Here is a 13,227-nt window from a genome sequence, read left to right as displayed (position 1 = left end):
TCATCACGAAGTATAATGAGATGGGGGGAGGGGAGGGGGAGACAAGCTGGGGAGCGGGCATGAGTAACCCAGCTTTCCCCACATGTGAAAAATGTATGTGTTGGCAATGTAATAGCGCTATCTTCAGGACATGAAATTGGCTACGCAAATTATGAAACATAAATCACAGCTCTGTATACAATGGGACTGTTTTGTCTTAATAAAGCTAGAAGAGAAAAGAGGGGAAAACTCTGGGTACTTGTTTCTGGGAGGGAGTTGACAGGGCTCATCAGAGACCCAGGGTCAGAAGAAATCACCGTGCCCTAGTGTGTGCCCAACTGGGTCTAGGTAAATGCCCCACGAGCGCCTGAAAGGATTCCCCTGTCCTTGGCCGCACAGAACCCCACGCCAGCGTTTACTTTGCTCACAGCTGCATCCCCAGCAGTAGCTGCCAGGGGCTGGAAGGCCTCGGGCTGTTTCTCCACAAGGGTCCTGGAGATCCCATCTCCTGGGATCCTTGCTCTGGCCCTTTGCCCCGGAAGAATGGTCACCGCCCTTTGCGCTGTGCCCAGAACAACCAGCTGGCCCTGGACCGGAGCTGAAAGCCCTGGGTCTGGCCCGGCTTCTGCTCCCTGGAGGAAGAGAGCAGGTAGGCTGTCCAGGGTGGCTCAGGCACCAACTTGGCCCAAGCGCACAACTCCGGGAGCCTCCAGCTCACACACGCCGGATTTACAAACATCGGACTTGTAAACACCTCTTTCGGGCTCCATCCACCCAGAGGCCTGACAGCTGCCGCTGCAAGAGTCCAAACCCCAGCCTCCTGGGCTCTGAGGTGGAATGCTGTGTTGAGGGGACGAAACCCAGAGGCAAGGATCTGGGTGGAGAGAGCTTTGCAGCCCCCTTGGTCAGACCACATAGAGATTCCCCGCCTTACGCACCCCGGAAGTCCCAACCTTGGGGCTTCCAGGTTTCCATAGAGAGGACAGTCCTGAGGGACAGCGTTTGTGGGCCTGGCTGGGAGTCACTGGGCAGAAGTGGGTGGGAGAAGTGACAGGCTCTCCAGCCTGGAACTAACAAATGTCATCACGTCCTGTGTCCATACCTTGCCCCCTCCATGCATGATTCACACATGGGGCTGCCACCTATGGCAGTTGGAAGGTGCCATGCTGAAGAAAGATTTTTGAAGGGACCTGAAGGACAAATGCCTAAACCGGACAGTGCAAGCCACAGGTGGGCTGGCCAGTCTCAGCTCAGCTGGTGGATGGGAGTTTGGCTCCTAGGGTATTTTACAGTTCTGAGTTCACCATTAAAAAATGCACCTCCCGGACTTCCCTGGTGGTGCAGTGGTTGAGAATCCGCCTGCCAATGCAGGGGACGCGGGTTCGATCCCTGGTCCAGGAAGATCCCACATGCCGCGGAGCAGCTAAGCCCGTGCGCCACAGCTACTAAAGCCCGCGTGCCCTAGGGCCCGCGCGCCGCAACTACTGAAGCCCGGGTGCCTACAGCCCGTGCTCTGCAACAAGAGAAGCCACCACAATGAGAAGCCCGCACACCGCAACAAAGAGTAGCCTCTGCTCGCCGCAACTAGAGAAAGCCCGGGCACGGCAACAAAGACCCAAGGCAGCCAAAAAAAAAAAAAAAAAAAAAAAAGGACCTCCCATATAAAACTCTAGGTTTCTCAATTCTCTTGAAAAATAAGTTCTGGACGCCTTGGGCCTGCATCCTGCACCCGAGACACCCCTCTAGCTGGGGCCTCCCCTGTGGGTCACCAGCCCTGCCTGCCACCCTCCCTGGTCCTGAAGGCTTTTATCTCCATGACAGTTACTAAAACTTTCCCTACAAAATCCCTTGGATCTTGTCTTACCCCTCAGGGGTGGGATGGGGTTGAGGCACATCTGTGACCTCCAGTCAGGAGTCCACTCATCCCAGAAGGGACCAGAATCCTTCTCAGCGAAGCGGCTACCCTGATGACTCATCTGATTCTTAAACAGTCTCACCTCAAATTCTCTCTTAAAGATACTGGTCATGCTCATCTCTGTCACAAAATACATGTGGCTGCTTAATAAACAGACATGCTTTTTTTTAAAATTTTTATTTTAAAATCCAGAGGCTGGCCCTTCAGTCGTATGGAGGCTCTGGCCACGCCCTGACCTCATTGGATCCCGACGTTCCCAGCTAGCGGGGGAGTCTTCCCGCTCCAGCAGGACTCTAGACTTTTGTTTTAGAGCCAATAGAAACTCCTTGATTAAACTTCAACCGCTGGCTCAGGAATGTCCACACGGTACACCGAACAGCAGGAAACTCCCACCGAAGGGGGGTTCTGAGGGCAGGGCTGATGCCCCCGGGAGGCTGGCTCAGACTCGGCCAATTCGTGCCGTCATCCTTGCGATTGGATGGAATTTGTTCGGCTGATCGAGCAGCACGTCCTCTTCGAGGAGAGCACCCGTTTCTGGTTGAGGACAGGGATAAAGCCGGACGTGGTTCTACCTTTGAACGGCTGTTCTGGCAGGAGCAGGCCTGCTTTAGGAGAAGCTGCCACCCTCCCGGCCCACTCTGGCCACAGCTGTCTTCTGGTGGCGTCTTCTCTCCACGACTTGCCTTCAGTTCGACTCTCCAAGCCAAGTGTTGATGTGCGTGTCTGGAGTGTGAGGCTCGGGTCGAGGCCAGCAGAGGGGCAAGTCCACCCGGCTGGGCCCCCGCAGCCCACCGTGGAGGGCACTGGCTAGAGTCACGGATGCCACTGGCAAAGCCACAGATGCTCTCCCCCGGACAGACAGTACACAACACTTCAAACTTCACACACATGACCACTGGGCAAGACGAACTTGGACGTGTGCTTTACTTAGGAGACGGGTGTGCTGACTCCAGGCAGGTGGGGCAGGAAGGCCACACCGTCTTGAAGGGAGTGGGAGAGCTGTCTGGGGTGCTGGCTCGGAGGATGGCAGCAGGTCGGTGGCCAGCAAATGGGGAGGAAGCATCAGAGAAGGGGACACTGCGGGAAAGCCACGCAGAGCTTCAGAAGGACAGAGGAAGAAGGGCACCCGAGCTACCTGGTCTGGCTGCCCGGCGGGCCCACCAGTCGCTTGGTTCACACCCACTGCGGGCATCTGAGCTTTGCCTGAACCTCTCCTGGGATGGAGAGAGCCTTTCCTCCCAAGGCAGGCTTTCCACTCTGACCTGTGTTGGGGACAGTGTGTCCAGACACTGGGCTGAAATGTGTCTCCACAGCTCCCACTAATTCTTAACTTTCTGAGTCACAGATGCCATCAGGAATTTGGCACAATCTACGGGCACTCTTCCCCAGAAAACGGACGGTTTACACAACACACATCACATAAATGATGGTGGCCAAGGCGAACTTGGATGTGTCCCTTGGGCACTGGGCCTGTAGGACTCAGACCAAATCCATCCTTCCTCCGCTGGGACAGTGTTTCACAACAAGGCCCACGGAGACCACGTCTTCTTGTGGCCATGTCCCTCCCTTATGTATCAGACACCACCAACCTGGGTCTGGTGCCTGAGGTCAGCAGGGAGCTCCGAGGAGCTGACTAACCCCAACCTCACGTAGTATCCCCTCGGGATGGACTCCAGCTCTGTCACCCCCCAGGTGACATCTCTACTCCCCAGTGCCCTGCTCCTACCTGGATGACATAGCCCAATGCCAACCCAAGAAATCACACCACGCACTGCCATCTTCCTAAAGGTTGTTTTATTGTAAAACCATAAATACAACACTGACATGAAATCATTTAAGCAACTGATCCTCTCTAACCATTAAAAGGATGTCTTTTTACCTTGGCATCAACCAACCAGGAAATAATGTTGCAAGAATTCGAGGGGTAGGGGGGTGCTGATTTCTGGGTGGGGGCTTTTGGCGATTTAAAGAACCAAGTGGAACCTTCCTCTTCTCCCTGGGAATGTCCCACTTTTGGACAAGAACAGACAGGTAAAAACAGCAACATTTAAACAGCTCAGTTTTAAATTTTATTACTTTGTAAAAATCTTTTTTTTTTTTTTTCCTGTTCCTTTCCTCCATTTGACATCAGTAAAAGTTTTAAACACCAGAAAACTGATTTGGCCGTAAATGGAGAAACGGTACCAAAACGAAATGAAACCAAAAATCCAAAGGACAAACAGAAAAGCCTAAATAAACCCTCAAGTTTGGTCTCGGGGGTTCACATATCACAAGAACTGTCAACTCAACCCCCATGCAATGTGACTCCTTGGAGAACTGTTGGGTCCACACCAACGACACAGGAGACCGCAAACAACGTCTTTTGTTAATTAACACAGCAAGGGTGACACTAGGTAACTTTTTTTTTAAATACAGTACATGGTACACAGGGTCCCAAGATAACCCTGCATAAACCCCTTGTGGAAACTTGAGCCAAAGCACTGGCTGTTTATAAAAATATTGTGTTGCTACAAAAGTATAAATTAATGCTACCGGTATTAAGAAATATTAAACACATAAAACTTATAAGGATTAAGAAAAATATTCATTAATACCTGTAGAAAACTCTGGCCTAAAAAAGATATTTTTTTTGTGTTTGTTTTTTTGTAAATTTTTTTTTTTTGTATTTTTTTAAGATGACTTGAGTTTCTTGCACTCGAAGACAGAGACACAGTCAGCTGTGCCTATGGTATTGCCTAGAACGTCTTAACTACTGAGAAAGGATGAGGGTGCACACGCATGGGTACCGAGTGGGGCCTGGGAGGGAGGGGCACCAAGGCTTTCTCAAGATTTACCTGATGTGTAACAATCACCGACGCAGTTACGGGGAAAAGAAAAAGGAAGGATCATCAGAAAACAACTGAAAATAATTTATGCTTTTTAAAAAATATCTCTGCTTCAGGTGGTTGTACAAAATGATTTCCTGATGCTCGGCATCTGAACGGCCCTGGACGCACTGCCCGGCGGGTCTGGGAGCCCCCAGCCCCGCAGGTCCCTCTGTCTCCAGCCCCCGTGCCAGTCCACGAGCTCGCTCACCGCGTTGGGACCCGGCCACCCTGGCTGGGTGGGAGGGAAGGGTCCCAGGCAGGGACCGGCTGGCACCTGGGTTGTGGGAGGAGCCCCCCTTTCCAGCTGGCCTCAGACCCCATGGTCTCTTGCCAAGCTGGACTTCAGGAAGCGCCACAGGGATCCCAGGCCCCTGAGGTTGCGGACCAGGCTGGGCTGTGCCCCTTTAAAAGGAACTTTGGTTCGAAGAGTCAAGGTGCCCAGTGGGACGCATGGGTGGGGAGGGCCCCTATGCTGACACCCAGCTGCAAACTCAGCAAATCCTTCTCTGTACAGCAGTTGAACCTTTAAAGCAACGCCCGTGGTGGTGGAGGGGCATGAATATTAACAGACAGCAACCCGATGCCCTTCACCCTCATCAAAGCAGGAGCAGGGCCTCTCCGCACAGAAACTACAGGGCCCCTCCAGGGAACGGCGGGGCTCCGCGGACCACGATCCTTAAACGCAAAGGACAGAGGAAGAAATACAACGACAACAAAATCCTCCAGAAAACCCTGAAAAGGGGAAACCCGGTGGGAAACAGAAAAGGGAAAACACTGTATCATTGGTTCACCATAACTGGCCTAGCAAACGTTAGCCACAGTGAAGAGGGGGCAGGCCCCTTCCCAGTTCTCCCACTGGCCCGGCCGGATACAGGGGGGCCGAGACAGGAGCCCTCCACCCACTGTCTCCAGGGGACAGCCTGAGCCTTACTTGGCCTCTGGGTTTCATCTAAACCAGCAGCCTTTCTAGAAGCCCTCCCTCAGGTACGTCCCAGGGACAGAGGCGCTGTCGCTGTGCCCAAGGCAAGGGGCAGAGCTATGAACTTGCCCGGCTCAGGGGGCAGGAGGAGACCGCCGGCCGTGCTTTGGGTGCCTCCTCTTCCTGGCTCTGCAAACACATCCATCGTCATGGCAACATCCAGGTACTGTCCCCTTCTGGGCCACGGCTCACAGGACCTCCCTTCTCCATCCGCATCCCAGGTTCATTCCAAACCTTTCTTGTGAACCTGTGGCCCCCAAGAATGCACGCTGCATCCCTGACAGCTCTTCAGGTGCCCACTTTCCAAGGAGTCTAGTCCAAGTCCAGGCGCAAGCCTAGAGGACCCCTAAAGGCAGGGGGTCTGCTTCACAGTGGAAAACACGCCTTGCAGAGTTTTTCTCTGGTGTTTCTCGAAAGTGCAGGAGAGAAAGGAGCAAACTGAAGGAGAAGACGCTTGCCAGCCTACAGAGCTGGTGTCAAAAAAAGTCCTTCCCAGACATCTGGAGACGCAGAACTTCTCAACTGTGTCATCGGACTGTCCTCTCCTCACCAGGAAACCTCAACATCCTTTTCCCAGACAAGAGCCAAACCCCGAACGCCAAGCATGAGGCTGTCAGGCAGGTTGGTGGCGAAGCGCCCTCGCCCGTGGACACAGTAGGTGGCTTCCTATGCCGTGAACCCCGAGATGGAAGTGTGGCCAGAAAGGAGCTTTGCCCAGTGGCCCCTCTGTTTCGTTTCCTGGTTTCTAACTACCATCTGGAGGGAGGCCCGGCTGGTGGACCTGGGCACGGGGAAAAAGAACCATGTCGGCACAAGAGCATCCACTCACAGCGACTGGGACGGCACCGCTGCTCTTGGTGGAGCTGAGACCCCCCAGTTACTTCAAATCTGAGGGACCACCCACGAGGCTATGGTCCTTGGCTTGGGCTTCGGTGGTGAAGCCAACTGACCTCAGATGAGGGGGAACACCCTGCAGAGTGGAGGTGTGTTTTCTCCACCTCCCCTCTGGGGTCTGTGTATGTCAACGCAAAGGCCATTTCTATCCTGGGAATCACATGGTTCAGGCAAGTTGTGTCCAAGTCAGCAGGCAACCGCCTTGAGCTGTAAAGTCCCATAGTGGTCACAGAACTGGGAGGCAGAAGACAAAAACTTTCCGAAGGTCGATGCCAGGCTAGGGGCCGGGAGATGAACTGGAAGCGCCGACCTCAATCCTTTGGCTAAGCTAGAATTTGGATAGGGTGGATATTGCTGGAGATGTGGGGCCAGTGGCTGGGCCTGTGAGATCTTTGGGTTTTATCAAGCTGTTCACTGCAGCGGGCTCTGCACGAGTAAGCACACGGAGGGGGCACCTTGGTACAGCCTTTCCTGTTGGCAACGAGTTTCCGAAGAACCAGAGGCTGCAAGAGAGAAATGACTACCTGCCACCTTGTTCCCATATCTGGATGAGGCAGCCCCAGGAGACAGCTTTCCGAGACCTAGTGGCACTCACAACACATCTGCAGAGCACGCCAAGCCCTAAGGATTGAACTGAGGTGGAAAGGAGGACAGGACAGGAGGTGACACATATGACTAGATAACTGCAATTTAGTTAAGACTTAAATTTTTCTGAAGAGAAGAACGCTGATACCAGGGCGTGGTCCTGATGGCTCTGCAAGAAAGTGAAATGCCTATTTGCTAACCGAGTGGCCCCGTAATGAGGCAACACCAGCACAGCTCCGCTCTAAGAGGGAGGATGGGCTCCAAGGCTTGGCTCCCACTGACCACACAGAACGGGTAGCTCCCATCCTCCGCGTGTGGTTCAGAGTGCCAGGTCGAGGACCCTTCCCCAGCAGCAAAGCAAAGTTGGAGGCCTTTTGCTGCAGGCATCTGTCACCCATCAGCAACCCTGCAGCCACCTTCTGGAACGCCCCCAAAAGTCTCATCGAAAAGTCTGCGGATGCTCCCATATACTCTAGGAAGCGACACGAGGTGACTGTCCAGTGCAGACGGAGGCTCTTCTGACGGTGTGACCCCAACTGGAAGTGCCGTGGAGTTAATACCCAGAACTTCTCCGGGAGAGGAAATGGCGTGGTGGTTCCTGAGACCATGGCTTGCTGGAGTGAATGGGGAAACGGCCCACTTTGATGCCTTTCAGTGTGTCCAAGACTCGGGAGGGTTAGTTCTCACGAGGCAAAGTGAGCAGGCTTGACACTTGGGACAGTGTTCTGGTCCATGATCCTAAGCCTTGAGCTTTCAAATCAACTTTACTTCCCCAACTTTACTGCCACGGACCGGGGGGAGAGGGCCGTTGTACAGTGCTTTTTGTAGTCGAGGTATCTCACAGTTGAACAATGTTTTGTTACTAGGAAGGGATGGAGTGGACGTGGTCAACCCCCAAGATGGTAGAATGTGCCCCCCACGATGGCAGGCATCCTCAGCCTTGGTGTAACTATCTCTATCCCACAGCCGTGGGCACGGGGGGATATGGGACCACCAGCACTTCATTCACTGAGAGGTGGGGTGGGAGGCTGAGCACTGATCCTGACGGAACCACCTCTTCAGAGGGGAAAGGGTCACCCTGTTGGCATTTAGGCCGTGTGTGGAACCTAAACTGCTCACAGAGAAACAAAGCCTGAAAACCTCTTTCACGGCATCAAGTTGAATGTGGCCTAATGCCATTTCACCCTCAAAACATCCATCATTTGGCCCACAAGGCACCGTGCTCAACTACTGTCCTAGAAGGAGGGCTGAGGCTCGCGTGGGGACCCCCCAGGGCTGTGGGCAGCGGACCCGCCGGAATCCCCGGGGTCCTGGGGAGAGGAGGCCGTGGGTCTGAGGTGCGATGGACGTGAACATGGATCAACTCAGGAGTCCCTGCTGAGCTGGAAGGGTCAGTGACGTGGCGAGTAGTGTAGTGCACTCTGGGTATAGAAATCAGACATTCGCAGGACCAGACACAGCGAGCCAGGAGGGCGGTCTTCCGCTTACATTCAGGAGAACTCCTAAGCCACGTGCTTCCCTATGGCTTCCACTGAGCCCCACGTCTGTGAAACCTGTGACTCCAACCTCACTCCTGGTCTCCAAACAGCACAACCAAGTTCATGGTCCTGGCTGTTCGAATACGGGAAAGCTGGACTGTACAGGGAAGTCTAATGAAAACCTTAGGATACTGAATATACCACTGAGATGAGCTAGTTTACAGTGTGACTTGAGGAACAAAAAGGGCAATCAAAAAACAAACAAAAAAACCCCCTCCAAAATATAAGTTACAGACATTCAGTGCCTCCTAGCAGAGCCTAAATCAAATTTGAAAAAAAAAAAGTAAAAAATGTTAGGAAAAAAATTATTAAGGAGTGGAGACAGTATCTATACTTCTTTGAAAAATGTCTTTTTTTTCTATCTTATATTAAAAAGCAAAAGGTCAGCTTTATATTCTTAAAGTCTCCTTTCCTGATTTGGGGAGATAGATAGGTGTGTTTCTAAGGCGGCTGCCCCATGACACCCAAGGGTATCACAAAGGCAGCAGCTCAATGCCCTGAAGGTGAACGAGAACAAAGTCCAGTGCAGAAGCTGTCCATCTGATGCAGTTTGGAGAATCCATGGCAGGGCAGCCGGGGAGGGGTGGGGTGCAATAGGGTCAGGAAGGCTTGGGGAGGGGGACGGAGGGCAAGGGGGACCACAGAGTGAAGGACAGAGAGCGTCAAGTCACTTCAGATCTCAGCTGCCTGAACGTTTTACATCAGTTTTCTACCAACCTGCGCACCTGAACATGGAGTCTTTTAAAGCCCCCTTACTGAGAAAAGGAGGTGAAACATCTTCCCTCTTTCCCAAACACTCAGCTTTCCTGACACGCCCAGTTTAATGCACACGCGCCCACGAGCAGGCGTGCGTACATGCACCAGGGGAGTATATGTGTGCATGCGTGTGCGACACTTCTGCGGCCACACGGATGAGCACAGAGCCGCCCACGCCCAAAGTGCGCACGCGTGATTGCGTACACACATGCACACACACACTGAAAAAAGCACTTAAGTTTCCAGGGGGCATTTATAATGAGGTCCACAGTGTTTAGAACTTAAATTCCTTTTTCTTTGTTTGCGACAGTGTTGTGTGGTTTTTTTTTTTTTCCTAACGTCCTCTTCTTTTTTCTTTGTTCTTTCTTTTCATCCGGAAGTCTTAAAGCATGTTGGATTTCAGAAACATGAGTTTGTTCATATCTTCTGGACTGAGCAGCCGCCTCCTTCTGATGAGAAGTGCTTGTTCGCACATATTTACACACCCGCTCCTGGCCCCCACGGCCGGCACCGCGAGGAGCCAGAAGGCGAGCTTGGCGAGTTTTGTGTGCTTTTGGGTCACGCACGACCAGTACTGGAAGAGATCCGGGGTGGCCTGGAAGAGGGGTTCCTGCAGGTAATCGTACACTTCCTTCTTCCCGAGCCGGTCGTCCTCCTGGGCGGCGGGGTTGTCGCCGGGGGCGGAGCGGGGCTTCTTGGCGGCGGGCTCGAAGTCGGCCTCCTCGGTCCAGGACTCCTTGACCTCGTTGATGAGCTCGCACACCTTGCCGATGATCTCCTCGTGCTGGTAGGGCGGGACGGGCCGCAGCTTCTGCTGTGGGTCCAGGATCATGGCCACCTTGTGCGCCGGGTGCACCTTGAAGTTCTCCTTGAGCGCCTCCAGGAAGAGGTGGCAGAGCTTGCTGACGGTGCCCGCGTCGTTGGCCTTGGCCGTGAACAGCTTCTCCAGCCTGACGTAGGTGGGCAGCACCAGCTGCAGGGTGGGCTGGCTCTCGTTGCTCAGCTCGATGACCGCCTGCTTCACCGGCGTCAGGATGGCGGCCAGGTTGCTGAGCAGGTGCTTGTTGAGGCTCTGGATGAGGTTCATCTTCTTGGCCCGGCTGTAGAACTCGCAGATCTGCTCGTAGCGCTCGTGCACCAGCAGCAGCGAGTCCGTGACCGAGTTCCAGCAGGGCGGCGGCGAGGTCTCCTCCAGCGAGCCGAAGGTCTCCTTGGCGAGCCCGGTAGAGCCCGCCAGGTCCTCGCACACGTTGAGCAGCTCGATGACCTCGTGCATGCTGCGGGCCTGCAGCGTCCGCTTGCTCAGCACGCTCTGCACCACCGAGTTCAAGGCACAGGCTGAGCAGCGAAGGCACATGCCGGCCTTGGAGAAGGCGGATGCGCTCACCCGGCAGTCTGTCACGTACACTGTCCTGATCTCCGACATCACGAACTCCGACAGCACGTTCTGCACCCAGTGGTGCACCAGGTCGCCGCTGTCGCGAATGTCCGCGCCCTTCACGCCCAGCACGTAGCTCTTGATGTGGTTGCCCTCTGCCTGGTAGGCCGTGAGGATGTAGCAGGAGTCAGGGCCGACGCTCTGCGAGTGACAGGTGACGCCGATGCCCAGGCAGGCGTTGCTGCCCAAGGCGCACGTCACCTTCACCTTCACCTGGTTGTACATGCGCGGCAGGTGCTTCAGCGCCAGCGTGTTGAAGTTGCCCAGGATCTCGGTGACTGAGAAGGCCCCGTAGCGGGCGCCGCTGTCCACCAGCGTCTGGGCCAGCTTCAGGAACTCCTTCCCGCTCACAACGCTCAGCGCGCCCAAGTCGGCACACATGACCCGCAGCAGCCGCTCTGCGATGTTCTGCCGCTCCTTCTCGGGGATCATGCTGTTAGGTGTTAAACCACTGGTCGTGGCTGGCAGGGGACACAAAGAGAGGTGTGATTAACCCTGCCAGTCAAGGCTCCTTGGTCTGGCAGTGGCCTAATACTCAAGCATCTAGTATTAGGAATTATGAACAGATTTCATCTTCCACACAAACTGATGGTCTTGGCAGTCTTTAATATGTGACAGTCTCACAGGAATAAAGTTCTGTGATTGATTAGTAATCCCTGCCGTGAGCATGGGAATAGACTGTAGTGATATGTGTGCAAATACTTGTTGCATGTCATTCACCTTGACCTCTGAAGCCAACCAGTCTAACCTCTTCCTCAATATAGGAATGGCCTCTAACACAGGAGTCGCTAGTGAATAAGGTGCATGAGGCCACAGTGTCAGGAAAAAGCAGACAAGAGAAATCGTGGAGAGTGGATTTGGATTCTAATTCTGATTGTCACTAATCTGTGTTCTCTGACCACAAACAGATCACCTCTCTCCAGGCTGCCTCTGTCCATCCCACGAGGTCAGAATTCCCACCAATGAGGTCTCAGGCATGAAAGTGCTTTGGAAACCATGATGCGTGGTCTTGCACCACCATGGGAGACACACAGGGGTGGGGATGTGGGAGCAGAGGGGAACAAGCTGGGGTTGAGGGGGGAGGCCTCTGGAGGTGGGTGTAGTAGACTTCCACCAGTCCCCGGGTCCTCCCAGGAAAGACCTACTGTTGTTGGCACTGTTCCTCTGGGCCTGGGGCTTCCACTTCTCCTCCACGACAGCAGGGGGCGATCGGGACTGGTTGGAGGCGATGTTGTTCTCGTTGTCTGCTGCGGGCACAAAGGGGACAGTGTGTTTCCCTGTAGTGCAAGAGGCCTGCCGGCTCACCAGGCGAGAAGAACTAGAGCATGCGGGTGGAGGCAAGACTGGCCTCTGGGACTCAGGCCTGGGTTCAAATCCGGGCTCCTAAGACAACTATCTGAGGCCCGCAAAGCCTCATTTTCATCACTCGGAAGAATGAAGATAATCACAAATTGCCAGAAGGACTAACAAGAGATAATACAGGAAAAGAGCTGGGTACAGTGCTCAGCACGGAGTAAGCACTCAGGGAATGGGAACCGCTGTGTCCCGAGTCTGGCTGGGAGGCACCCCCCAACACCCCCGAGCACAAAGTTCTAGCTCTGAGACCCGGGAGGGGGTGCCCATTACACTCCAAGAGGCCAAAAGCATCTCACACTCTTGCTTCTTTAAAGTGTGCCTTTTCGTCTTTTTAGTATATTTTAAACTTAAATGAACACAACAAAACCAAAGCCCTATATGACATAAAATATACAATTCTCAACCCCCTCGCTACATGTAGGAAGTGAAAACCAAAGTCTAGATACAGGAAAGGATTTGCCCAGGAAAACACAGAAAACCAGCAGCAGAGCTGGGACGGACATCCCAGGTCCCCCGGTCCCTAGCTGCCTCCTCCCTGCACTTCCCTAATTTTTGTTAACGTGTGCAGCCGTTTTCAGTTTTAAGTAATGGGCAGGTACCATCCTCTATGCACGGTTACTCCTTGACATTTCCGTAAGATCATATCTGAGTGGAAATGGTCTGAGTTACATGCCTGCCATCACAAATGGCCACACAGTCTTTTATCACACAATATTCCACAAATTGCTTAACTACACTCCAAGTCCTAAGTTTCTGGGCTGTGCCGTTTACAATATTACTATTCTGCTACGAACCTACTTGCCTAATATTCTCATATTGTTTCTCTGTGCTCTTTGGCTGTTGTTGTGGGTGTATTTCCTTGAGACATCATCTTACAGGTAGAATTCACAACCTGAGGATATGAATGGGTCAGTGGCCTC

The 13,227-nt window shown here is 53.5% G+C and overlaps 1 protein-coding gene across 26 annotated transcripts in view; it reads right to left on the bottom strand.

Annotated features, from left to right (window-relative positions):
• Window positions 1-3,671: 3,671 nt before the first annotated feature.
• Window positions 3,672-13,227, bottom strand: part of ZNF618 (zinc finger protein 618) — a 184,918-nt gene continuing 175,362 nt past the window's right edge. For 24 of the 26 annotated variants that reach the window (XM_033858435.2, XM_033858441.2, XM_033858436.2 and 21 more), the window contains 2 exons: window positions 12,097-12,198; window positions 3,672-11,412 (listed from right to left, as the gene is read on the bottom strand). In XM_033858435.2, coding sequence (XP_033714326.1) covers window positions 9,896-11,412; window positions 12,097-12,198 — 1,619 coding nt within the window. In that variant the 3' untranslated portion in view covers window positions 3,672-9,895. The remainder of the gene's footprint in view (window positions 11,413-12,096; window positions 12,199-13,227) is intronic. The other 2 variants (XM_033858427.2, XM_033858431.2) reach the window with 1 other exon arrangement.

Source organism: Tursiops truncatus, chromosome 6 (genome assembly GCF_011762595.2).
Source record: "Tursiops truncatus isolate mTurTru1 chromosome 6, mTurTru1.mat.Y, whole genome shotgun sequence".
Lineage (NCBI taxonomy): Eukaryota > Metazoa > Chordata > Mammalia > Artiodactyla > Delphinidae > Tursiops > Tursiops truncatus.
The sequence above is the reverse complement of the archived record's forward strand: the minus strand, read 5'-3'. Positions and strand labels throughout refer to the sequence as shown.